This window comes from Phaethon aethereus, assembly GCF_964289735.1.
Source record: "Phaethon aethereus genome assembly, chromosome: 2".
NCBI classification, from domain to species: Eukaryota; Metazoa; Chordata; class Aves; order Phaethontiformes; family Phaethontidae; genus Phaethon; species Phaethon aethereus.
In genome coordinates this window covers 80353223-80380995 of record NC_138582.1, presented here as the reverse complement: position 1 = coordinate 80380995, position 27773 = coordinate 80353223, and the positions used below count along the sequence as shown (strand labels likewise).

At 37.8% G+C, this 27773-nt stretch overlaps 1 protein-coding gene across 1 annotated transcript; it reads right to left on the bottom strand.

Annotated features, from left to right (window-relative positions):
- Positions 1-97: 97 nt before the first annotated feature.
- MTRR (5-methyltetrahydrofolate-homocysteine methyltransferase reductase) lies at positions 98-26664 on the bottom strand (the record flags this gene model as incomplete). Its single annotated transcript, XM_082014673.1, has 14 exons — positions 98-449; positions 1375-1557; positions 1617-1736; positions 3332-3450; positions 6384-6570; positions 7013-7055; positions 8170-8350; positions 9961-10049; positions 13647-13800; positions 15448-15570; positions 18530-18896; positions 19994-20111; positions 22019-22172; positions 26521-26664. The coding sequence occupies 14 exons, from the start codon at positions 26662-26664 to the stop codon at positions 305-307; spliced, it is 2127 nt and encodes a 708-aa protein (XP_081870799.1). The 3' UTR covers positions 98-304.
- Positions 26665-27773: the final 1109 nt, after the last annotated feature.

Here is a 27773-nt window from a genome sequence, read left to right as displayed (position 1 = left end):
GTAAACATCCAATTATAGTTGTACAAGTACAGAAGTTGTTACTTTCTATGTGAAACCAATCTTAAAATGAGAGAATTAAGGCACTGAGAGAGTCCATTATGTAACCTTGTTAAAAAAACATACGCTTCAAAAAGCAACCCGGCTTGTTGTCATTTAAAAGGTTTCATATTCCTGTTTGAAAGATCAATTAAGAAAGTTAGTATTTGTGTGACTACAGATAGCACTTTTGACAATAACTTTTAGTCAAAAGCATAGTGTGAAACAAAATCTTCTGTGTTACTAAGGTGTAAGAAAAGCTAAATATTTAGCTCCAAACATCCTGCAAATATCGTTTTGCTTCTCGAAGCATGGCCAGGATTTTCATTGCTTCCAATTTGTCAACTTCCATTTCCATGCTCAAAATGTCCACTACAGCATCACTTACACCATCAGCCATGTGCTTCTTATCTCTGCAGGAAAAAAAAAAATAGAGGAGGAAAATGGGTAACAGTGTATTTTTCCTTTTATCAAGAGCTTCAGAGGCAGGATACTATTGGAAAGGAGGCATTTAAAAAAATCCTAAACATAAATACAGCTTGTATATTGTATGGCAAGATTCTCACTGAGTTTTCATGTAGCTGAGCACTGACAGTAACAAGGGTTTCTCTCAGTCAAACATTACAAAGTTTTCAGCATGTTGTAATTTATAAGAAAAACCCTTGGAACCCTAGTTGAGCTGTCACAGAATAATTGCTTTCTTTTACGGAGAATTGGATCTGCTGAAGTATTTTTTATTATTATATCACCATATAAAAAAACCCAACACAACAACCTTCCCTTCTTAATAATGCTATTTTTAATACAAATAGCTAACATTATTTGTGCAGTAGAAAGTATTGACATCAGGCTCTATATTCAGTCTGTCTATTTATCCACAAACTTCCTAAAAATCTCAAATCTCCACCTAAGTTCGCATCCACAAATAAAACTCCCCACTTTAAAATACATTACTACTACATTACTTTAGCATTCTAGCCCATCCAAGCCTGGCACACAGAAGAGGACTGCTACTATCTCACAGCTGTGCAGTTTATCATCACACGTATTCAAGTATCTCATTTTTCTCAAGAGAAACCTATTATCTTGAAACCTCCTATAGCTTAATTGAATACTGAAAAAGAAATAGTAAGTGACTAAAGCAACTAGTGGAACTCTGTGGTTACAAGCTAAACCTAAGACTATACTGGAAAAAATGGACATAGTGATAAAATTCAAGCATTCTAGGAAGGCCTTTCAGCATCATGTTTTTTTCAGACAGCTCTGAGTCTTTCTAAAGCCTCAAACTTCTGCTAAGTCTGTTCTCTTTCTGAGACAGTCTGTCTCCGCTCTACTCACCCACATACATAGAAGTAACCTCTCTCTTTCAGCAGGACTCTGGCAACTTCCTTAGCATAAAGCCTAAGGACATCTTGCACATATTTCGGCGGGGCTACTTCTTTGGCATTTGAAAAATCTCTTGAGAAACAAACCTTAATATGAGTTAATGTGCCATTTTCAAGAAAACATCTGAGCTCATCTCTGAAAGGCAATAAAAATTGTTAGTAATGTCTCAGAGATAAGCATTCTCTCATCAATACAAAATTAATGTTAAATAGCAAACTTGCTTGAACAAATAGTCTCGATCTTGATGCCGACAACCAAAAAACAGCCAGGTCTCTCCAAATTCCCAGTCTGTATGTTCCTCTCTGAGCTTTTGCCTAAACAGACCCAAAAAAAAGAAGAATGTACTGAGCGTATGTAAATCCAATCTGTTTTAGGAAGTGCAGAATCGAAAACTCCTATAACCTAATTCTCATTTAAAGCAGTGCTTTAATAGCCCTCTGTATTGGCAGAAGTGTGAAACGGCATAAGGTAAATCACAGTCAAATCCTCCTCCACTGATTTTCTTGAATACTCACTTTTGGACCACCTCAAAATCAATCAACTTCAAATGTGGAGTTTTTTTTGCCACAGTTTCACATTGGAAGAGTCAAGAATGACACTTCCAAACATCTCACAAAACAATCCTGACTGCTCAATAAGGAGATCACTACCCTTTATCCTTCATTTGAAGCCCTGTAAAAACACCTGGGAAAATTCAGCACAAAGCATTTTAGCACACTTTCCATTTAGCTGTAGAAGCCTGCAAGACTTTATGACTATCAATCTATTTACTACTACATCATCAGAAGTTATTGCATTTTCTTGAAATAATGCTGAAGGTATTACTTTATAGGGGTTTTAGCTGCAACTTTTTAGTTACATTTCGAGATTTTATTCATCACTGATCAAATGCTTATGAAATGCTATGAATCTTTTAAAATGCAATATACTTCTGAAAGATAATGATATATTTGGGGGTTAAAATTAAGGAGTAAGGATTGTACATTATGATCTGGTTAAAGTGGAAGCATGAACTCAGACACATCATGTCAAAATTTCACTTTTCTCTCAAAGAAAATGGTTTAAAAATAATTGTTACAGGATGCAAGAAACTCCACTATCTTGCTACAGGAAATGAGTCATGTAGGAATGATATGAGATGTGTTGGTTACCTACAAAACTTGCAAGCATTCCCACCCAAATATTCCACTCTTCCCATTCTTCATTTCCTCTGAAAAATCATGTTTTTACACACCCTTGGTGATAAGGTACTTGTCACTTTTTGCACAAGCATCTCTTTGCCTTGCAAAATTATGCTGCTGGAATTGGAGGGGAAAAAAAGGGATCTATCTTCCCTCAAATACAACCCCACAAAACCCAAGATTGCTGGGTTCAGTACGCCTAGCTGTTGACAGTTGAGCTGCCAAGCTCCTGATCTTAAAACATCAAAATGTGTAAACACACAGAAATAGGGGAATGTGGGGGAAAACTTGACATTCAGCATGCCAAGGCTTTTAATATAGATGTCACTTCTGAAAGAAAGGGATTTTGAATATCAAAGTTAAGCAAATCAACTGTTTCTAAAAGCAACCAACCAGTCCACAGGGCTTCCACTATCAACACACAGATAAAAGATTTAATTTCTTATTACTATTTCTGCAATTTACCCAATTCCTTATATATCCACTATGGATATTGGATACAGTCAGATGAAAATGTAAGTTTTACTCATTTGAAAAACAGATAAATAAACAAGCACTTCTTGTTTAAAAGTAGTAAGACTTTCAAATCAGCATACCAGTGTTACAAAAAGTAAAAAGAAAAAAAAAAAAACAAAGAAAAAAAGTTATCTATATTGGTACTCAAAACCTGAGGCTGTATTTTCCTCAACATAGAAAGGCTGCTTTCCAGGTAACAATTCAGTACATACCTATGTTGTAGGAAACCAATAAATGGTGAAATCCCTGTTCCTGGACCAACCATCATGAACGGGACAGATGGGTCTGCAGGTAAGTGGAAAGTATTGTTTGGACGAGCAAAAATAGGTATCTAAAATGAAATTAGATAGAATATAATTGAAGGATATTCTTAAGCAGTGAAAAAGCCATGAACATTTTAGAAACTTCAGGATATTTATGTAGCGTATATGTCCACACATCCTTCCAAATCCTGAGCTTCAGAGTTTATTTTTAATACCATACAGACATCTGGAACAAAATTTCACATGAGCGTCTGAAAAAACCCCACAGCATACTTACAGACTTATTAATCAATCTGGAGAAAAAGTAGGCAAAACCACACAAATATGAGCTTCTGAGTATGAAATTTGAGGAATTTCAATAGATAAATTTGAGGAATACTGTTAACAAAACTCATGGAAATGGTGTTGGTACTCAAAGGGAAGTAAAGCTTATTGCTATTATAGGCAACTCAACCTTTTTTTATGTTGTGGACATCTAAAAATATTCCAGTGGAGGTGAGGATTTGTTTATAGCAAATTGAAGCTTACTGATACTGAACTTGCATTCTTAATTTTCATAAAAGTTTTACATGACCCCCAAAAATGCATATGGCTGAGGGAAGGCACATAACTGCTCAAAGATCTCGGAAAATGGTTTATATCAGTCCACTGATAAACTATTCTGATCTTCAGATCTGTATCTAAAAGGAATTCTAGATATGATTTTCATAAGAGCTCCGTAACTATTCTCTGAGGCACGGCTAACATAATGTACGGAAAACAAGAGATGACTATTTTTAATCCTTTAAAAGATTATTCAAGACTCAGCAGCAGCCATAGCAGAGCTTCATCCATTAAAGTCATAAGCAAACATCCAATTTATTTTGCATAATAATTACGAAAGGATTTGAATTTACTTTCAAGGTTAAAGAAGGAGTGAAGCACTAGACCAAGTAACTTAAACTTTGCACTCTAAACCTGAGTGGTTTAGCACTACTCATTTCTTATCATTTAATTCGTCATAGATACTAGAATGTTAAACAGGATTATTTTTCAGGTTTGATGATGATGACAAAAATATAGTATAATTCTTGCTGCAGGGGGCAATATTTGTATTTCTGTTATACTTACTACTTCAAACCACACTTGACTTAGGAGGTTATTTTCCCTATTAATGATTCCAAACTGATCATTCCTTTGAAAAATACTGCAAATGGTAAACATACTTATAAAGTGTTTTCAATTAATCTAAGGTATTTTTGCATAAGATCACACTAATTTATTTTGCATTGGTATTCCACAGATTTCTGCAATATATGTGTATTGCTGCACATTTATCTATGCTGAATTCTAGCTTGTGCAGCAGATGCAAATAGTTCTGAACTTTATTCAGACTCATTTTGTTATAATCCTTTTTTTTCTTTCTTTTTATACCACCTCTTTTTCATGTTTGGTCTTTAATATATTGCAAATCAATTATATTTTAAATAAAGAGCATATGTGAATACTGGAATAAGATATACGATGCACATATTAATCAGTTTGGGTTTTCAGTTAGTTTTAAAAAACGAAGATAACTTGTATGGGTTTTCCTTCCATTTTGCCAGACCAACATCTTGAATTATTGGCACAGTTTTCTTGTAATTAAATTCTACACTTGTGTCCATTTTCTTAATCAAAGATAGATTAGCCTGGCAGTAGTTCTTTTGTCATACTAATTATATATTAGAATTTCAAATTTTTTAATAATTAGCTTACACCTAGTAACTTTGTGACCGATTAATTACATAGATTCTCTGCCCTGAAAGGAAAAGAGACCAAAAAAAGTACCTTTTCCTATTAATACCCACTATGCCAAACCATCTTCCTGAGAAGGACTTGGAGATACAGGTGGCTGAAAACCTGGACATGAGCCAGCAATGTGCGCTCACGGCCCAGAAAGCCAACTGTATCCTGGGCTGCATCCAAAGCAGAGTGGGCAGCGGGTCAAGGGAGGGGATTCTGCTCCTCTACTCTGCACGGGAAAGACATGGACCTGTTGGAGCAGGTCCAGAGGAGGCCACCAAAATGACCAGAGGGATGGAACACCTCTCCTATGAAGAAAGGCTGAGAGAATTGGGGTTGTTCAGCCTGGAGACGAGAAGGCTCTGGGGAGACCTTATTGCCGCCTTCCGGTACTTAAAGGGGGCTTCTAAAAAGATGGGGACAGACTTTTTAGCAGGGCCTGTTGCAACAGGACAAAGGGTAACAGTTTTAAAGTAAAAAAGGGTAGATTTAGACTAGATAGAAGGAAGAAATTCTTCCCAGTGAGGGTGGTGAAACAGTGGCACAGGTTGCCCAGTGAGGTGGTAGACGCCCCAACCCTGGAAACATTCCAGGTCAGGTTGGATGGGGCTCTGAGCAACTTGGTCTAGTTGCAGATGTCCCTGCTCACTGCAGGGGGGTTGGACTAGATGGCCTTTAAAGGTCCCTTCCAACCCAAACTCTTCTATGATCTTTGTTGCACATCAGAAATACCATAGAAGATTGTTCTCTGTGTCACATTCAATAACTTGGCCTTCGCAAACTGTGTGAGACCTTGACAAGATATTTATGATTTCTCCCCTATTATCTGCCACCCTTTCCCTGGAAGTGACCGAGTGCCTCTTGGCCTTGTAGCCTACAAATGCTAACAGCCGTAATCATTTAATTGCACAGCGGTATTTTAGCCCATGAAAACATCTTCCGAGACTTGCTTAAGGATACAGTGAGGTGGAAAATGACTCTGGCCTTTCATCAATGGGAAGTTTCACTACTCATGTTTTACTTTATCTATGGATACTTGTGTTTAGCAACTTAGCAATGAAATTCCAAACATGTTACAGAGGGAAGGGTAAACTTACAAGAAGGGTAGAACTGCAAAATGAAGCAGCATACTGCCAAAACACCTGCATTACATCAGGGCAGTGAACAAGGAAACCTGCAATTGTTTCAAACATGTATAAATTAAACGGTTAAGGGAGTTTAGATCTAACATTCGTACCTTTTCAGTTGAAGGGTTTCCTCCTTTCGTATGCAGAGTGTTTGTACCGGGGTGCAGCAGAGGCGCAACTAACTCAGCAAGCCAGCCTGTACATACTCCTTTCCGTGAGACTGGTCTAGCGGGACAGGCAGGAAACTCCACAATATTGAACACAAAACATAATTTTCCTGGCTGATATAAGTTTGAACTGTAAAGATAAAAGCATTAAAAAAACCCACAAAACCTGAGAGAGAAATGTACAATCTTATAGCAGGTCCGTTTGCAGCCCAAACCACCTCACTTGAATCAAGATTCTCAGTGTTCAGTTAAATGTGTGATACTCATATATAGTTAGAAAACGTCTTAAGGTTGGAGTTGGAAGCCAGTGCCTACAGAAGGGAATCCAAATTCCTCTATATCAGATTCACACATGTGTGAGCTTGTTCTTGAGAATTCTATCAAAGTCTCGCCAGACACTCAAAACAATGTTGTTTGAAATAGTCAAACCCTGGGGTTTTTTTGCAACAGGGAGACAACCACTTTTTCCTCAGGTTTTATTCTTCTTTAGTTTATAACATATGCACACACACACACTTGAGAAAAAAGCATACCTAAATTGCCAAGAAGATATAATTTGAATATTTCATTACCTTGACACTGAATAGGATCTGGCTTGTAATTTAGGAAGATGCTCTGAAAAATTTAAATAAATAAATAAATAAATAAAAGCATCACTTATTGTTTGATTTACCCCAATAAAAATGAAAATATCATAGTGAGTGTTTACACTACAACGGATTACAAGCATATTACAATTTAACTGTAATTTTACTCTTTGAACATTCAGTGTTTTTGTCTCAGAAATAAGCTATTAAGACAGAGCTCTATTTTGAATGTTTTTTAGACTTTGTCGAACATCTGTTAGAGATACCATAAAATGAGGCCACAACAGTGAATTTATGGGGTTCTTGGTCAACTAAAAACAACTGTAAGGTGCACAGAAGAGATACCAGTAGCTAGTGGACAAGGTGAAGCTTCAAATTTAATTTTCCCTACCTTTCATCTTAGACTGCTTTATGGAGCTCAGAAGCTCTGAGAATAGGCATTGCTTGATTGAATAGTTCCTATATATAACGTCCTAGAACCAGATGTGCCAGTTCACTATCAAACCACTATGAATACCTATGCAAATTTTGAAATCACAGCTTATAAAGCCCAACAACAACAACAACAGAGACAGGAGTTTACTGGGCATTTTTTCAATGAGAAACCCACTATCCCTCCCACACACACATTTGTATCTACATATGATGTACATATATATACATAGATATGGTGTCTTCAAAGGAATGACTTGCCCTATTATGCAGACTGCACATTTTGGCTGAGGAGAAGGGCTTATTAAAAGGAGACAGACATATTGCTAAGTGAACAGTGTGGTGGGGAATGGTGACAAGAAGCGAGCAATACCAGAAAAATTGGGCATAGCAAATGCCAGAGAACATACAGTGGAGTAACAGAGCCTAATCCTGCAAACACCTTATGCTTATTGTTTATGCATAGGAGCAATCCAGAGTCAACTGAAGCACAGGTATGTACCTAAGTGTTTGCAGAATGGAGGCCAAAGACCACACCCTGGAGAATAGAGCTCTGTTCCCCAACAATACTTTTAGTTTCATCACTATGAATACTGTAACATTTCTAAAGCAGTTAACGGAACAGTTATTCCCCTTTCTTGGGAAACCGAACATTTAGTCTGATGCATTTTCAGAAACAAAACCTAATTAAGTCCAAATCAGTCACTTACCAATTAACAGGTTAAGTGAAGGCTTGCAGCTTGGAAAAGCATGAAGTAAATCCAGCAAGCAAACATTAGACTCTCTAATAAACCGTGTATAATCAGAGGCTCCTTGTCTGCTGCAAAGCTCTTGAAGCCTCCGTTTTTCTCCTGCATCACTGGTACATTCTACAAGAGCTCGCAAAAATGCCTGCAGAGAAGAAAATAAGCATGCAGGATAAAAAAAACCTGTCCGTTTGGGAAAACCATCACAAAACTGGGAAAAACTTAGGTTGCCTGGGGACAGGAAGCAGTCACCTGACAGGTTAATGGATAATACAATTTATTTCCCAATGCACACTTTCACCTACTATGACTTTTTTTTTTATTTTTGGAGTGCTCTTTTAATGTCTGGTACAAGCTATCAGGTCAGAAAATCCTACTTAGCCTGAGTAGGAGAGAGACAAACAGGTACAACCGATTCCCTGATAAATCTCAAATTTATGAAAGGCTTTCTTATTTATGTATTTGCACTTGAGTTAAGTAAACAGCCCCATAACAAAAACGAATTCAAGACAAAACACCATTTGCTAAGTTACAGAAGCCGGGAAAGGCATAATAAAAAGTCTTAGAAGAGGTATTACTGTAAATAAAGTATAGTATTTAATGAGTCATGTAAATGTCGCTGTGGTGTTTTATTCCATACTTTATGCCTGCATAATGGTACTGCAAGGTATTCTTAAGGGAAAATTAAATTGAGCATTGTAAGATAAAGTAAAAATCAGATGTAAATAGTTATAAGTTTTTTTCCAAAAGCAAGGTAGAAATAGACACAGTGCATAAAAAAATGATCCAAAACACCAAGTGCAATCAGATGACATATTCTACACAAAAGAACACTTGCCAAGTAATTTGAGTGTGGTCAAACACTGAGCTTCCAGGCAATAGGTTTACATAAACCACATTCTATGCTGAACAGGTAATAAAGCAGATAGGTTATAAAAACTGGCTCGGGCAATATTCCCCAGCCAGTACTCTCTGCCTACTCTTATTGTTGAGACAATTTTTCAAAATTGTTAAATACAGTTTTGAAAAGGCTGAAACAATTGGAAGATTCTCTTCTCTTCTGCTGTGAAATGCATTAAATTGAGTGAAAAGGTCCTTCCAAAAAGTAATTTCTCTCAGAGACCCAACCAACACAATTGTTTAGCTTCATCCTTCATACAAAGTCGTCTTTAAAATGTGTTTTGACAATACCAGAAATACACATGCATTTCCAGTTGCAAGCTTCGAGTTTTTTGCAGGCACAGAATGAAAGGAAAATAATATCCACGCTTTGTGAGAACAAATACTATACAAGCAAAAAATCTTTCTTTGAATTCTGCCAGGTTACTGAAATGCTAAACAAAAGCTTTAAAATACTTTAAAAGACATTATGGCAATGTGTTTTTCTGTGACAAAACTTGACAGATACGGCTCCCTCTGATTAGAAAGAATAGTTTCTCTAAAATGCCTATGGGGCCAAGTTCAGTCAGCCTTCCAGTTATCCGGCACCAAATACCTAATAGTTTTCTACTTACTTCCAGACTAGTTATGAATCAAGATACTGTGTAACAGGAATAGAGATTTCGGTATCTCAGAGTTTGCCAGAAAAATAAGTGAAACTTCTCAGAATAAAGTACAAGCAGCAGCATGCAAACTGACAATCCTTATTCACCAAGAAACATAGTAACTACACACGAAACAAGGATAGATCTGTAAGAGACCATACAGCATAGAATTACTAAGGATTTCTTTTTAAAAGAACAAACACATAAACACCTTTTTGGGAATTGCTCTTATTTCCAGACACCAGGTTAAAATGAATTTCAGAGTGCTTCTTTCAGGGATGTGTTGTGGATGAGTTGCTCCTAGTTCAGAGGGAGAAAAAAACAAAACAAAACATGCATTCATTAACATCCAAAAATGGCATCACAGAGTGCTTGTTCTTTCAGGAAATACAAGAGAGCTAAACTGGATCCAATTCTATATGTTTGAGCCCCATCTGGTTAGTGGAAATTATAAACTAAACAGCAAGACAGTTTTCCAGTGAAGTATCAATGACAATTTTCCACAGAATACTCGAAACATCAGGAAAGTGGGAAACAAAAAGACAGGTATAATACATGAGTGTTTAAATAAATTTCATTGCTAAACCACTCAAGGCTTTGTTGCCACTTTCCACCTTGAAGAATTACAGAGGAATGCTTACCAGGAAAAGAAACATCCACATTCTTCCTCCCTCCATCAATAAGCACTCCTGAAAATCAGAATGTGTCAAAGCTTTCTAATGATCTAACCAAAGGTGTATGCAGCCAGTGCCAAGCTGGAGCTTCTGAGGCCCACCAAATCCAAGGGGTTTCTGTACAAAGCAAATAATCCCTCCTGTAGTCTCTACAGGTTCCGTTTCTGAGAAGGAGGTACACTGACATCCCACCTATCCCTTTATGGAGTCAGCTAGGGTGCAGCCAGGCTTATCAGTCTTACGCCACGTCATGCGTAAGTGACTATTCTAAGTTAACCCCAAAAGCAATATAATAGCATTTATGTGACAAACCACATTTAATTAATAAACTCTGCAGCTGCCAAACTGTTTCCTTACAGACCCAACTTGCATGTTGAGATTTCTCTTGACAATGTTTCTTGGCTTTGACATCTAGCTACTGATTCTTACTATGTTTTTTTCCATGCTCAAGAGCCCTTTAATACTACAGAATTTTCGCTCCAAGAATATACCTACATAACTTACTAAATTACCTCTTCATACCAACATTACTTGACTGAATCCTCGCTACAAAGACGAAAGTTTACTTTTAGAAGATAAGAGGATTGGCATAAATATAATGCAGGAAAGAAGCATTCATTTTCACATTTATATAAACTCCCTTTTCTTGAATATGCTGACAGCATGTTACAAGAAGTACTTAATCCTCCTCTTAAGATGCTCATCTGTACAATAAAAAAAAAACCTACAGAAAATCCAGTATTTGAACAATAGACTTTGCACCAGACTGCAAATAGTTTCTTTTTTTGTCCTCTCAATTGATCTCATCTACTTCATCAAAGACTTCATAGACTGAACAAAGAGAGACTGTAAACAAAATTCAGTGGAATTCCTGGTAAATCTTGAAGATGCAGCCCAGGCACAACTTGCTCTTCATGCTCTTTTCTCCCAGGTTTTTCATATCTCTTCATTCAGTAAACCCACAACCATAATAGTTTGTAGTAACTATTACAAATTCCTCAGAAATGTCAGTGCAGTTAAGAGACAACCATCTCAAAAGGAAAACAACTCTGGAACATTGCTAGGAATTGCAAAGCTGCACTATAGAGCTGAATTCTTCGGTACAGATTGCCAACAACATGTAATTTAACTTAATGAGTCTCTGCTCACCAGCACAGCTCCAGAGAAATGAATTTGGGTTTGATTCTAAACCACTTAACTTCATACCTGAAGTGGATGGAAGTCAGTGTACAAGCCGTGATTGGACATCGGTGGATCAGTAGCAACTTGCTAGGTCCTGGCCGAGTATCCAAGGCAAATGTAAAAAATCAGCATGACTTGCTCTGCATCACTCAGAAGACTCCAGAGCAAAATCAGAAACTTTGATTCCCTGTGCTGCAATCCAGTGCTATCATCTTCCTTTCCATTATCATTCATTAAGATTCACAAACAGTCGTGCCATTTTATATACAAGATATGGTAAAATGTTACATAAATAACACATTATTTTACAGTTTTTCCCTGAATAGTGCAACATTAGGCAGCTAGAGATGCAATAACCTGGATTATTTACACATAGGATGAGAGCACCGATATTGCAAGTTTCACTCCACTATTTTACCAGCTTTGCCTTGGAAGGGTGGTTTTCTTGGTATACAAGAACAATCAAAGGGCTAAGCTATGTTCACTTGGCTATATAGTCTCTGTTCCACATTGAAAGTGCTCTGCCACTGATGAACTCAAAGTGCCCTGTTAGGGCAGCTTTACATTATTCCTGCAACATCAGTATAACAGAATAAAGGGAACTACTGTAGGCAGGAAGGACAGAATATCTCTCTGTGCCTATTCAAGGAGACCTTCACTTTGAACATGCTGTTGACATTATCTTTAACTTAGAGAGAGATTCAAATTTTATGCAGCCAGGTAGCAGGGCTGATTTGCACAGAAAAACCTACTAGCCCACCTTCCTATGAAAATCTGATGGTTTTGACCCTCCATTACCTCCTCCTTTGCTATACCCCTCCCTTTTAACTGCTTCCTTTGAAAATGTGCTTGATTCTGCAAAATCTGTAAATACTGTAAACAGTAGAAGTAGTGTGTCTGTGAAATCCCCCAACACACCACCCAATCCCTTGTTGTTTGCCTGTGCATGGTAGTTGGGCCCTGGATGGGGTGACATTGTCTTGAGCTTGAGGGTGCTCAGGACCAGTCCTGATCCGAAGGGAGATTGTTAAAAAGCTGAGACCCTGCTTGGGACCTTTTTTGGGGTTTGGTTTTTGTTTTTTTTTTTTTTGAAGAAGCAGGTGTGAAGTGGTGCAGGGGGAGGGTGTTCAGTACAGTGGGGCTGGGTAACAGCCAGACCAGGCTGTAACTGATACTGGCTCTACTCCAGATCTGCCAGTGACCCCTCCCAGCAGAGCTTAGTTGCTGGAGTGGGGGTCAAGGATGGGGATCAGCTGGGCCTGGACATTCCATATGATGTTACAACATGGCCTGTCATGTAAACTCACCTCATTAACAAGCGAGTTACTCGCCAGTTCCAAGAACACGTGTCCATTTACACCTCATACTTAAGGGACAACTTGTGTTCCCATCAATGATGCAGGGAATCTCGCCATGGGAACTGATTTACCCATAGACTGGAACAACAAAGAGACCTACCCCATCCTGCAGAACTAAAGGCAAAACTCAGCAGCACCATTAAGACACCAATCGCAAGGCAAGAGAAGAGTAATCCTCACAGGTCCAGGTACACGGACATATCTTGAACCTTTCTGAGGTGTGGGATCGTAAGACTCAGCAGAACGCATCCACATAGACTTACAAGCCCCTTAAAAGGCACCTTGCAGCAGCACTAAGTCTTCTGCTTCAGGATGTAAAACAAATTGATGTGAAGTGCTGTGCAAGGATAGATTTTACTTTCAAGTGGGGGATTGTTAGGTTATGTGATTAAAGATTCATCTCCATAAACATGAAGGAGCACAGAGGAAGAATGAAATGGATGAATACCAATGCCAGGCTCAAGTTCCCAGTCAGAAACTAACTCATCTATAGTAAAGCCAGCAGCAGCATTCTATTTTTCTCTTCTCTTCTCTTTCTTAACACATCTCTGTGACTTTCAACATGCCTTCATGAAATGACAGCTGTGTTCCAATACTAAAGACAAAAACATTCAGAAGTATGCATACCAACTACTACCAACACAGAAAGGAGTATTTGTTCATGACCAGTGCATCCAACATACCTTTCTTTTTAGTGCCCTGCTTAACCTTTACGCAAACGAAATACTCTCCTTTTTCAGAAAGTCCCAAGATTTGAAGAAGTTCTTCCACCTCATTGACATTGTTGGGACATACTACACAGAAGGCATCTCCAGGTTGATAGTCAAAGACTGTATCCTGTTTTAAAATATGAGATAAGTTCTATTAAATTTTATCATAAACCAAGGCCAACAGCATCCCCATTCCTAACAGCAGCAATCTGCCTACTGTAACAGTCACATGAAGTCATATGTTCTTTTACTTTGTATTAGCATTTCACTGTTTGGACCAGATCAAAAACTAAATACTCATGTTTTCTTTTCAGGTTTAACCTCACTAATTAGAAAAATCTTTCCTTATCTGGTTTAAATATTTCGACACTCTTTAATAAGAAACTGCTGAGCAGCCTAAACAGAAGGAAAATAAATATGTATTAAGAGGATGCGTTATATAATCAGTCCAGATCATTAATTACTGATGTACTTTGTTTTCTGGTTTGAGAAGAGCAGAGAAATTAAGCCCTCATAATTGGTGCAACTTTGTATAGAGATACATTATCACTAAAATAAAACTTGCTGGTTAAACTATTTGATGAACTGTGACTGAAATGACCCCAACCGTTTTTATTTTCTGGAGGCAAAAAAGAAAAACAGCAAGGGAAAAACACAGCGAAAATTAAAAGGTGTCTCAGATCTTAAGACCCAGATTCTCCTCAGCTGGCAGAGCTTCTTGTGCCCAACTGCTAAAACCCTGCTCAAGCTTCTACCTGTTATAGAAACACACAAAATTATACTTGCATTATTGTTTCTCTTATGCATCAGGTGAGGTGACCTGTATACACAGGCTGTTGAGAATGTGAGGAAAAAAAGGCACAAAATGTTCAAATTTTCAGTGTGTGGTGATGACTTGATACATGTATACATACAAATATATGCAAAAAATCATGTCATCTCAGAGACTCACTTGCTTAGAACTTTAAACAGACTCTATTTATAACTGAGATTTAAAGATGTCCCATGGAAATTAACACAGATTAGGCTAATAGAGTCCAATAGAAGTTAGCGCCAAAATCACAATATCCCTAAGGCATAATTCTACAAATTTGGAAAACCACTCCAAAGCAACATATTTGCCTTTTAAAGATTTCTTGTAAAGTAATATCGAACACTCTCTGCCTTTCATCTTCATAACATACAAAATATGATCTTCCCTGAATAAATTAAACGAGTTTTTACATCTAGGGTAACAGAGGTTGACAGTTTGAGTATTATATTAATAAGTCAGACCAAATGAATGCCAGAGGCAGAAACAGTGCTCGAGTGATAATGATTCTTATCACTTGATTATACTAGTCAAATTATTACTTCTGTAGATTACCTACCACAAGGAACAGTCACAATTTACTATACAGTTTCTGAGTATTTCCTAAGTTGTATACTTACAAACGGAAAGATTATTAATTTTCAATATTCCCTGCCTGCCCATCTCCACTGTAAATTCCCTTCAAAAAGGTATTTCAGTCAATATAATATCCACGGAAAACAAAGAAATTGATTTGACACTTTATTTCTGTTTTGGTTTCCACAGAGTCATACCTTTCAGTGAAAAAATCAAGCTTTGCATTTACAAAATGGATCAGACTAAGCTGACATCCTGCTGTATAGGGAATTATTTTTTCTTTTTAAACAGTCAAATAAGTAATTTTCACCCCAGTTATTACACATAACACACATTCATTTCACCCTTTATTCTAACCCACTAAAGAAAAGGCCATCACTAACTTACTGCAATATCAAGTTCTAAGAGCAATGCAGTTTTTATTGCATCTTCTCTAGTGAGTTGAACTGCTTTTGTAACTGGCACTTCAAAGGTTGTTCCCTCTGAAATCAGTGAGGACAGATGTGGATTCTGAAAAAGAGGACACAAAAACTTACACTAAAAATGCAAATCAGCTAAATGACAGCTTACTATGACATACAGGAATTAGTGTTAGTTTAATTTTTTGAAACAATCTTAGAAAACAATTCAAAACAATGAGGAAAAACATGAACATTCTATATACATACAGTGTTTTGCGCCGCATTTTTAAAAATCACATCGAAGCCATAACAGGCATATATTCAACTATAAAAAGTCAGTAGGCTTGAACAGTCTAATGGGCCTAAACTACTAACAAATGCAGTTAACTGTTTCCTTTTTCAAAAGCTGCCTTGAAAATAGCCAATTAGAGAATAGCATTTATGTTAAAACCCAAAAAACTCCCACCTAATTAAAGGATTACTAGGTACACAGAACAGACATAAGAAGTAAGAACAGAAGCTATTTAAAAACGTCATTGCAGATTTACAGATCAAGACTCTGGGTTGCAGATTGGGCTATTATTACAGGCAACTTATAAGAGGAATTTCAAAAACTACAGTTAAATTTAGAGCTAACCTGCAAACTCCACACTACAAAACAGCATCGTGCTGCAACTTTTCCACACAGGTGAAAATGTGCCCCAAGAATTTTTAATGGGCACCAAGAATAATTCTAGACCACCTCTGTCAAAGGCTATCACTTGAAGATCAGATTACAGCTCTCATTTCTCCATCACTATTGTCAGCAAGCTTCATTTGAGATCCATACAGACAAAAATGAAAAGAGGTGGGAGAGATAATAAATGTCCATAACAATACTCTGTTAAATGGAGAGGAATTATTCTACCCATAAGAGAATATTGGTTAATCTGAAAATTTCCTATTTTAAAAAAAAGGAGACAGGAGAATCACTTGAGACCAACAGTTGGAGGTTTTGTTATTCTCAACAAATTTGACATGGTGAATAACAGCTTGGGCCATATCGTTATTGTGCATCAGTTGGACTGTGATAACTGTCTACATTCATATTCCCTCCAAGTCAAGTTCAAGGCATAATGAGATCAAGTTTTAAGCTAAGTTGTATTATCTTACACTTGCCACAAAGGCTTAAAATGCAGACTGTTACTGCTCTGCTACTAACAAGCAGCAGCTTCTTAATTCAACCCTGAGAATCAACAGCCCAGGACACTGATCATAAAAGCAACTAGAGATCATGTACCCAGCCTTCTTTAAACGGCAGGGAGTCTCTTTTTGGCAATATCCAAACCTCAAATTGATGCATTTCAAAACAAGCCAACTTCAGATGTGTTTGGCAAAAAACACCCATGGTTGTTGCAATGTGAGATACTGGAAAAGGACATGAATTGTAAGGTCATGTTTGCTTTTACAAGTACTGCACATGGGAACTCTCTGTTGACAAGGTCTAACCAACTATGTCAAAAATAGTGCCAAAGGAAAAAAAAAAAAACCCAAACCTGCATTTGATTCTTTCCAAGGCTCAAGACAACCATCCAGCTTTATACCTGAAATGTGGACTACAATCTGTGACCTGTCACTATATCCCAGACAAGCAGATTCAGCTTTTTCAATTTGCTGTCCAAAAGCAAAATTTACTTTTTTTCTATTTACAGAAAAGTTAAGGCATCAATATTAGAACCTGATCAATTATTTTAGAGATCAGTTTGAATATATGCTATGACTTTAAAACAAGAAAACGGGCTCTTTTAACCACTGTAGCAACACCTTCAACCCAAGTACTAGTCTTTAACCGAAGAATACCTCTAAATCATAAATCTTTTTTTCAGTAATTTGGATTACTTAAATCAACAACCTGAGCAAAACCAACCACAATATGAGGTTTAAAAGAAAAGCAAAATTATCCAGTGTTTAAATTCATACACTCTTACATAATTACATTAGTCAGACTAAGTGATTCTCTCAGAATTACCACTGACACCCTCAAGAGTGCCAGGGGTCTGAAGATACTGATGGGCTTTCATGGTCCTGACCAGCCTCATCAGAGGACTGCACCTCCACCGCTGCTCATGGGCCCAGGAGCCCCACCTCAGCTCAGCCCTGGGCCTTCAGTTCCTGCCTGAGCCACATCACAGGAGTACTGCTCTGCAGCTCAGCCACAACCATGCCCATGGCTGGCCACAGAAACTATTGATCCAAGTAAGGATCTGCACACCAACTTCCTGGCCTGATGATCTGCACTCTTGGCTGATCCTGACTGCCATCTCCTGGTTTGCATCACTTGGGTATCAGGGAACGGGGCTGGCTGTGTTACCACACTCAGCTCCTGGCTCCCTGTCCCTTAAAGGGCAGCCAGCCCTCACTGCTCCCTCACAGAGATGACCAAAATGTCTGCCCTTTGGCAGGCAACCAGAGAAGTTTGAGGCATGCTTTCCAGTTCATTTTGAACACTAAATATGCTAACTGGAGCTGATCACCAGCTCATGCTAATTCTTCTCTTTGTACAGCAGGTCTTTGTTCAACATGGCTTCACAGGAAAAGCGCACTGGCTTTTGACCTACAGTTCATCTTCCATTTCCAAAAGTAAAATTATGATCATGTTTTTACCATGACAAGTTTATCTGTTATTAAATCTGCAGCAAGACTTTGAGCAATTTTACACCCTCTTAAGGCATTCTGCAAGTACTAAAACTTTGAACAGAAATTGTGCTATGCTCCTTTCTACAGGAAAAAGTTTTCACCATCCTTACATAAGCCACTGAGGATTTTAATTCTTCCATTCCTGGCACTGCAATGCCAAATTATAATTTAGCTAAATTATACTTTAACATAAGTGCCCATAACTCCTATGGAGGTAACTACATTTTCACAATCTAAATGGACCTTTCACTTACAATTCAGAAACCTCCTGCGTTCAGGGACGTATCTCCTTTATGTAAGTATCCAGTTGCTCTTTTGAGCCATATGTAGGAGTATACACTCATGCTCCTAACAGAGCTGGAGGCTTCCATCATCCAAAGTGAAGTCCTTACCTCACCATGGGTGTCCTGAAATTGCACCTCTATATATTCTGGTGGCAAGGCAGGAATATTAAGAGCAGACTGAGAGACAGGAGGCACAGAATGAACAAGTGAAGGTTCAGTGTCTCTAGTTGAAGCCACAAGATTTATGTCAACCAATTTCTGTGACAGAACATCAGAACTCCTCATTCCCTCATCTTCTAGTTTCAAGTTCTGTACTTCTGAGCTTAAGTTCAGTTCATGCATAACGTGTGGGGCTGCAGAGAGAGAGCTAGAAATAGCATCGCTGCTCATGCCTTCTTTTTCTTTCTGCAACAGAAATGCTTCCTTGAGGGCAAGCCAAAGTCCATCAATCCAAGGATCAACGACTAGTTCCAAACTGGGAAAGGAGGGGGGGGGGGGGGAGAAAGGAAAAATAAATAGATGAATTATTGTGACTTACTAGTCCGTTAATTTACAAGTAATGAAAAGATGACAAAAGCTAACAATACTATTAATTTTCTGGTTTTATATATATCTGCAGCTGTTACCAAGACAACTTTTTTGTTAAAAAAATAGTTTCATTTAGGTATTACCACTATGTAAACTTATGGAGCCTAAAGTGTGTAACAGCCTTGCTCTTCTTCCAGTTTCTCACTTTTATTTTCTTACACTGAACTTTATGACAGGAAGTTGAAGGGATGGTTGCAAAATATGCAACTTTTCATTGTGCAACAGCAACATCAATAGCTTACACTAATGTTCCATTTTTATTATTTTAGAACACAAGATATAAGTTTTATGGTTATAGCAATGTTTGTGTCCAACTGTCTTGTATCATCATGCACAGAACAGATATAATCTGCAGTTCAAAATAAGTAAGCCAAGACTGCAGCCTACTGGCCAGAAAGAGCAACAGAACAGGAAGGGAGTTGTTTTCTTACATAATTCCTCTACAGCAATCAAAAAAACCTTCTTACATAATTCCTCTACAGTGATCAAAGACAAGAAATTAATTTTTTATGGAAGAGAGAAAAAAATAAAAATCAATACAGGGTTTGTTTAAAGCAGCTCAACGGCAAGATGTGAGCTTGGATAGAAGTCTGGTGCGAATGTAGAAAGAGATCTCATTACCCAGTACTGCATATAATGGGAACTGGCTTTATTTTTATCTGCTTCAGTAAACAGTCTATCTTTAATGTAACCTACACTACCCCTCCACTTATTCTGAACTACTTAATTTCTAAAACTGCTAAATATCCTCCATTTTTTTCCAGGCATTACAGATGTTTGCTCACACTTTAAAAATGGAGTTTTATTTCATGGTAATTGAGATTGAAAAGACATACTTTGTTCATGTGTTCAGACAGAACCCATTCCTGTGAGGTGCTGAGTATTCAGGTTCAGCTGATTTCAGAGAGTTCAGAATGTTTTGCCAAATTCACATTTAACCATTGTTTCTTGAAGAAAGTAAATCCAAACTCGTTCAGCTCTTACCCTACACAATCATCTGCTAATCCTGTGTTGTAGAAGTGCTGGGCACCAAGTTCTTGAAGGCGTTGGTCTACTGTCTTTCCACCATTACAAAAGAACGTGTACTCTGAATCTCCCAGACCTGGCAAATTCAAGGAAAGAGGAATCATGTCAATCAGCCAGCCACCCAGGCTACAAAGACAAAGATCTGCACAGACAACACAGCATTTTCTTGCAGGAAACAGAAAAATCTGATATAGCAAAGTGCATATTACCAGGAAACTTTTATGACCTTAAAAAAATTGTGTTTGTCCCAAAGTAGAACTGAGAAAGTCCTTCCTCCTTCACAAATGTAAGACACAGAATTTCTCTGAAAGCACTTTGCTTTCAGTATTTCACGTTTCAGAAGAATATTGCTTTAGTTTGAGGCTTTTAAGAAACACAAAACCACTGTTGGAAGAAAAACGTAAGGAACTGAAATGAATAGAAAGAGTGAAACTGATAAACTGTATGTGAATTAACAAAAGAAATTATCTCACCTTCAGGTTAAAATTGTTAATAAATGTCAAGAACATAAGGGAGAGAGTATTAAAAGTAATTTAAAAATATTGGAACCTTGGAAAAAAAAAACAAAACACAGAAGTGATTTTAAACAATCTGAATGAAGAAATGTAGGAAAAAGTACATAAGGGAACCTGGTCCAACACCCTCCTCCCCAGGAATCAATGATTACTTTGCAGATCTCATTTTCACTGCACTGGGTTTTCTGCCCTTTAACAGTTGTGAAGCTGCTCTTTGTTATCAGTTAAAAAGTCAGTGGACTCAAGCGGTATGTTTGTGGAGGTCCTGAGATTTTAAGAGATCAACTAAACCAATGACCCAACCTAAAAGCGATCAACCACACATACCTCATCCTTAACAGATGCTTATCTAACAACCCCAAAGACCACTGGCTAGGTAGTCTTCACAAATTCTGTAGGTAATCCACACCACTGTTTCACTATCCTAACTATCACAATTTTTCACAGCCTGACCCTTTCTTGTGTGCAATTTCAAACCACTATATCCCTATTTTCCCCACCTAACGATGGACTATTCCTTTCTCTTTTTTAACAGCCTTTTGTTTGTTTTTTTTTTTTTAAAGAGTACTGCTATCTCTCAGGTATGGTACCTAGAGTGAACACTTCTTTGGACAAGCTGAAATGTATACCATGAGCGTATTTTAAGATCGGTAACTTTTCAGACTAGAATCATAAACCATGTTATAATTTAGTTACTACAACTGTAACGTATAAGTAGGCAATAGCATAACATCATCTCAAAACATTACATGATTAGGATGCATATATTTCAGACTCCACACTATATATCCACTAGAAATTTCCTTCTAGTGGCTACTTTCCTCACTAGAAATCTAGAAGTTTCCAACTCCTATGAACTTGTCAGGCAAAATAACCTAAGTTCAAACAGAAGTTTCTGGAGTTTGTTTAAACACAACCTGAAAACTCAACAAACTGATTTTATCATCAGCTCAAGATATGTCAGATGTATTTTGCCAAATCTGTATTTTGCATATCAATCTGTAACCTGAAGTTACACTCCTTCTATTGACAAGTACGACATTCAAAATTTAAGAAGTTACTGCAAATTTAAAGGGATGGGATGATCTTAAACCCTTATTTTTTAACAACATTTTATACTGCCTTTCCCTCTGTATAGAAAAATGTCCAATTACTTGCAAAGTCAAGTAAATTCATCTAGTCCATAGGGACTTGACATGAAATTAAAACTTCAACAATATAGATAGCTTGTATCATATTTTGATTATGCAAAGAAAACTAAACTATAAAAAAAATAAATTGGTAGCTGTGACATTTTTCCTTTATTGCTTATAAAGGACATTACACACAAAAAATGGTTCTTGTTATAGAAATAAATGTTTTATAAGCACTTTAAAAAAAAACCCAAATGACCTATTCACAAGTGAAAAATATAAAAATTATTCACTGACAGACAAGTGCTGCAATAATATAGAAAATACTAAATCACCTAGCAATCCATACTGGAGATGTGCGAAATGATCAGGTGGCAAGGTCGTGTCTTGAATTTTCTTTACAAACTTGCGGGCAGTGTCTGGTGGGTCTCCGGTACCAGTAGTGGAAATAACAATAACTACAGGATCCTTTTCTGTTTCCAGGTTATACTACAAGTAATAGAGCAAGTAAGTTACAAAGTGTCATTTGATACCTCTTTGCAGCCTTAGATAGTATCTTCCCAAAGGTGCACAGAAAAATGTTTAATCTCATCTTACCTGTATTAAACCACAGAAAGTCTTTCAAGTAGTTACAAGTCATTTTGGGGATGCAACTCATAATCTTGGTTGGAGTTTTCAAGACCAGACTGGGTAAAGCCCTGAGGAACCTGCTCTGACCTCAGCTGACCCTGCTGTGAGATGACCTCATGAAGTCCCTTCCAACCTCGTACGCATGCAAAGATGACTTCACAGCTGCACTCAGACATCTTAAATACACAACTCCTATAGTATTTGCTTTGTCAAGCAGAAAAGGAATTTTTGTATATATGATCACAATCACGCAGGCATAATCCTGATAACTTCACACAGATAACTGGGGTGTGGTCGTACAAATTGTGGGTGTCGTTTCTAAGTTCCATTAGGTATTATTTGGTTCTTTCTGGTAACTTCCATGTTACATCTGTCTTTGCCACAAAAAAAACCCCTCTGTGCTTTGGGGGAGCTAAGGTAGCTCTGAACAGAGAAAATCAGTCACCGTGCTCTACGGTCTGATTCAGCGGGCCCCTTCCCCAAATTCATTTATCTCCCTTTTGCTAATACCGATCTTTCACATTGCCCATGGTTTTATGGGAGCTATTCCCATTATACCATATCAACAAGAACTGCCTATATTTGTGATTGTGCATCAGTTCCATAAAATCAGGTCTCACGCAACTGTTTTTTACTTCTCAAGTAAAAAGCATTGTTTCTTTGATTGTTGCAGCTTTCCAATGATAGCAGGCTGCAGCACTGTGACAGCGTGCCGTCTGTCAGGTCACCCGCACAACGCGCTCTCACAGCACCCCTAGGACGTACGGGTTTTGAATCACATGGACAGCTTGTGATACTGACCTACTCAAACAACAGCTCCACAGAATCACAGACACCTTGTTTGGGAGTAACCACTTGAGGTCACCTAGTCCCACCCCATCCCCCAAGTGGGACTAACTGCCAATGCTGCATTAGGTCAGCTATGATTTTAGCTGAATTTTGAAAACTTATAAGGGTAGAGATTCCAGTTTTCTCAGCACCCTCTTCCATGCAGAACTTCTTCCATTAGTGTCAAATCTGAGTTTATCAGGCTGTACTCAGTAGAATTTGCTACCTGTTGTAGAGTCTTCTGTTGCCAAGAAGAGTCTAGCTCAAGTAGGCTGCTATTAGGTCACTCCTGCCCTCCTCCTTGACACAGTAAACAATCTGAGCTCCTTTTACTGCTCCCTGTATGTTTCAGTTTAAACTCTCTCTCAGCATTCCAAATTTAGTAAAATAGTAGGGTTATGAGAAAATATAAATAAAGATTGCAAGAGCTACTACGTTTCATTTCAAGCAGTTTCAGGACTGCGATTCAAAACTTCAGAGTTTGAGGAGTTATCTTCTAAACACTTCACTCAATAAATCACTCAAACCTTATCTCTCCCTCAAGGCATATAAAATGTTACCCCTTACATCTACAGTTCAGAACGGAACACAAAGAAGGAGTATCAAGGGGGTTTGCTGTTGTCATTTTTACCAAAACCTGCCTGAAGAACCTAAAAACAGCTGCATAGAGCAACTTAAATTACCACCTGGAACAGTGTCCTGCCTCTGACAGTGGCCAACAGCAGCTGTCTAGAGAAGCGTAAGAGAAGAGAGTAAGCATACAAGGATATTCCCCAAGTACTTTGCCAGACTTCAGTGAGTCATCGTCCAGGGACGTTCCAAATAGAGGTTTTGTCTTTTACAAGTTCAGGTGAACTCCAAGTACCCATGAATTCCCAAGACTTCCCAAACTGAACTATTAAGTTGTGTAAAAAAAGGCCTTAAGGGTCCTGTTGCAGTTACCCAGATTTCTAAAGCTTCAACAGCTGATTTTGTAAGTACAAATACAAGAGCTTCTGCAATGCACTGTCACAGATGACTATTGCTTTCACAAACAAAAACAAACTCTCAGGTACAAAATGCAAAGGTCTACCAGTATCACATAAAAATTTACACTAAATTATGTTCCATTATTAAAAAAAAATGATACAAGCTTAGAAAGTAAAAGGGGATACATTACAACAGAAGTATGATTAGTTCACTAAATTCTTGCTTGCTCCACTGCATATTCCCCTCTGCAAACTTAAAGACTTGTGGAAGCAAAACAATTGTAGACAGACTCCTTAAGAAGAAAAGTCAAGGCCATCTGGCCTCTGGAAGGACAGAAGTTCTGCGCTGATTTGTGTCAATTATCAGGAAGTCTGATGTATCACTAGACCAACAAGAACCTTACACAATTACACAGTTTTTTCACTCTGCCTTCCACTTCCTATATCCTTGGTCTTATATCTTTGTCTCATTCTTTCTCTTGCCTTCAGAAGTACTCCTCAGCTGAGGACAGCAACGGCACAAAACAGCTGCTCAAGCTGTGAAAAACTGCTGAGGGAAAAGGACAGGATCAGGCATCCTGATGATGTCTTACCCAGAATAATACATATCGTGCTTGTTCAGGTAACTCATCCAAGGCTGACTACATGCACCGTGACTCAAGGTGATCTCCATTTAGCCTCCTATTTTACTGCTCCTCCCTCACTTACACTTTATTTCAGTCTTACATCAAGCATAAAAAGCAATCACAGTAACCAACCAATGATTATGACCTTTTCTCACCTATGGGAGTGTAGGTGAGAGACATTACTTGGTAACAGTGTTTCCGAGACTTGAGCAGTGTATGATCGTTCATTCTTGTATGGCAACAGGATCACATTACGACTATTGGCTCTGTAGCCACCTATTCCATCCACAGACCTTCAGAGCAATCCCTTTAAGTGATGACAAGGCCTGAGAAATACCCAAAAGCTGTATGAAGACAGGCCTTCTAACTGACAAATATGGACAAAACAGACACCTCTTACTTCCTCACTTAAGACATACACACACCCCTCTGAATCGTACAGGTTGTGGAATAAACTCTTAGATCTAACATGCCCAAAGGACTTCAGAAGAGGCCCCACCAGATTCAAGCAAGCTCTTTCCTCCAGTACTGCCTTCCTCCCCAATTACACTTAATCTTCTAGAAGTTCTCTTTATTTACAAGGTAGGGAAAAACTTAAGTGATGAAATCTACAAAGCTGCAGAAATTACTTTTTTCCTCAGTGCCCAATTCTCAGATTCTCAATTCAGTACATCTTTCTACCTCATCAACAATGTGCAGCTCCGAGTTGTCTTGCCAAATTTGACAAAATAGATTTATTCCAGTGGCAGGCCAATAACAGGGCTAGAGATATACTGCCTTCCTGAAACTAATCTCCAAACCTGTCAAATGCAAAAGAAATTAAATGGAGGAATATAAGGACAAACTTCACATTCACTGCTGGCTGCATAAAAGTCTCTTTGTAACACTTTGCTACATATTCAGTGAACATTCATTCAAAAGCGATGACTAGCTACTCAACATGTACTGTATTCCCAAGAAAGCAACCTGCTAGAAGGGAACCAAATTATTTTTATAAACTTCTCACATTTTCAAGTGCATCAAAGAAAACTCTTTTAGGTATTACTTTCTACCCATCTCATATGAAATACCAGGCTATCAAGTTTTGTTTATTTGTTTTTTAATATGTTTTTGTTTGAGGACATACTGCTGAAAGTACTTTGTGAAGGAAATTACAGTTCACATTGCTTTTAGCTACAGAAAGACATGAACAGTTCTCAGATCCTTACCCTTGGATAACAGCAAATAATAAAAAGCCATTTCCTTGCTCCAGCCAAGCTTTTTATTTGTTTCTAGAATATATCTTGAGTGTATTCAGTGCGAACTGCAGTGAGTGCATATGCTATAACTCAAGAATACCCCACAAAAGCTCAGGATCATGCTGGAGCCCACACTTAATAGAACACAGGACCTCAATGCTACACGAAAACAGGAAAAAAAAAGCATCATTTCTCAAAAAAAGGAGAGCTGACCAGTAAATACAGAATTCATTCACTACTGGATACATAAATAGTTTTCAAGAAGTCACTGCACTGTTGTTAGAAGAGAGATCAAAGATATATTAATGTACTGTTCTAATAAGAAAAATCACAAGAAAGATGTACCTTTGGCAGAGGGCTATTAAGTGTCTGTGAGTATTGGTCCAAATTACTGATTCCTAAGAAACGAAAATTTAAAACTAGAGGATTTATTTTAGATGGGTGCATGTGCCCAGCCTTCACAATTATTAACAGTCACCACTCAAGCACATGAAGAAAAGTGCAGCTCTTAAATACCTATTTTTCAAAACAGCATGGAGTATCTCACCTTGTCCATTTCACTTATACAGTGCATATCAGCTTCAAGTCCATGGGCTCCTGCTTGCTCCCGTATTTCCTCAGCTATGGCTTTTGCCTGCCCCTTTTGTGTTGCATAGAGAAGCAAAAACCTCCTTTTTAAATCACAGCACATTTCCCAAAACAGAGCACTTTTTTTTTTAAAAGACACTGCAGGGGGAAAAAAGACAAAAAAAGAGTGAATTTATTGAATGCAGAACCGTAAGATTTTGTTTTGCTTATTAGATTAAGAAGAGATACTTTAAAGGATAGCAGTATTGGTGTTTAACTTGGAAATGAGTCATCTACTCTGAAAAGAAGACATTTCTCACAACCAAGCTTTGTAGGCCAGGTTACAAAGGACTCATGGTATTGGTCGTATGTGCTGTACTGCCTTGATATTGCAGTAAAATTGCAATATACCTGGTATCAAGAATCTAGTTTGCAAACAATACAATAGAGAAACTAGCTTCATGAAAATAAACACTTTTTATTACGTAAATTATATTTTCCATGTTAAATCAGTGACTGCTTTGGTCACTTTTCTGAGATGTACTCGAAAAGAAAACAAAACGTAGACCTGGTGAATTCAAACTACAGCGTGTGAGAAAAAAAATAAAATTAGAATTCTCAGTTTCTTCTTTTCTGAAATCAGTGTTGTTTGCCTGAATGCCTTTACACTTTACTGTCCACCAGGTCTATATTTTAGAACATATTGTTTTTCATTTCATATTTCAAAAAGGAGCTTACACAAGTGCAACTACAGAATTGACCGTTTGGGGCTTTTTCTCTTAAAAATGAGAAACCATCTTAGAGAAACCTGCTGTACTGTAAAATGCCACTCCCTCGCAAAGCCTTGCAAGCAGTAGGATGAATGAGATGCATAACCTTATTCATTCACCTGTCCCATTTAAGTTTGAATGCGAGAAGTTTTCTTTCATGACTTTGACACAGACAGAACATAACAGATGTAAGGACAACTTCAAGAAGCGGTGACTAAGAGAGATGAGCAGAATGTCTTTGTGTGTATATTACAAATTAATCTTCTGTCAATGTTTTTACTGCAGCTAGGGACCTGCAGTAGAACTCAAATACCTAGAATTACAACTGAGTAACTTTCAGTTCCCAGCTTGAGAATTTTTCCAAATGCCTGGGACCAGTTTGTCATGCTTCACCTATTGCTCACACACAAATTCAACTACAGAAAGCATTCAATGTACTAGCCACACACATTGATTTACAGAA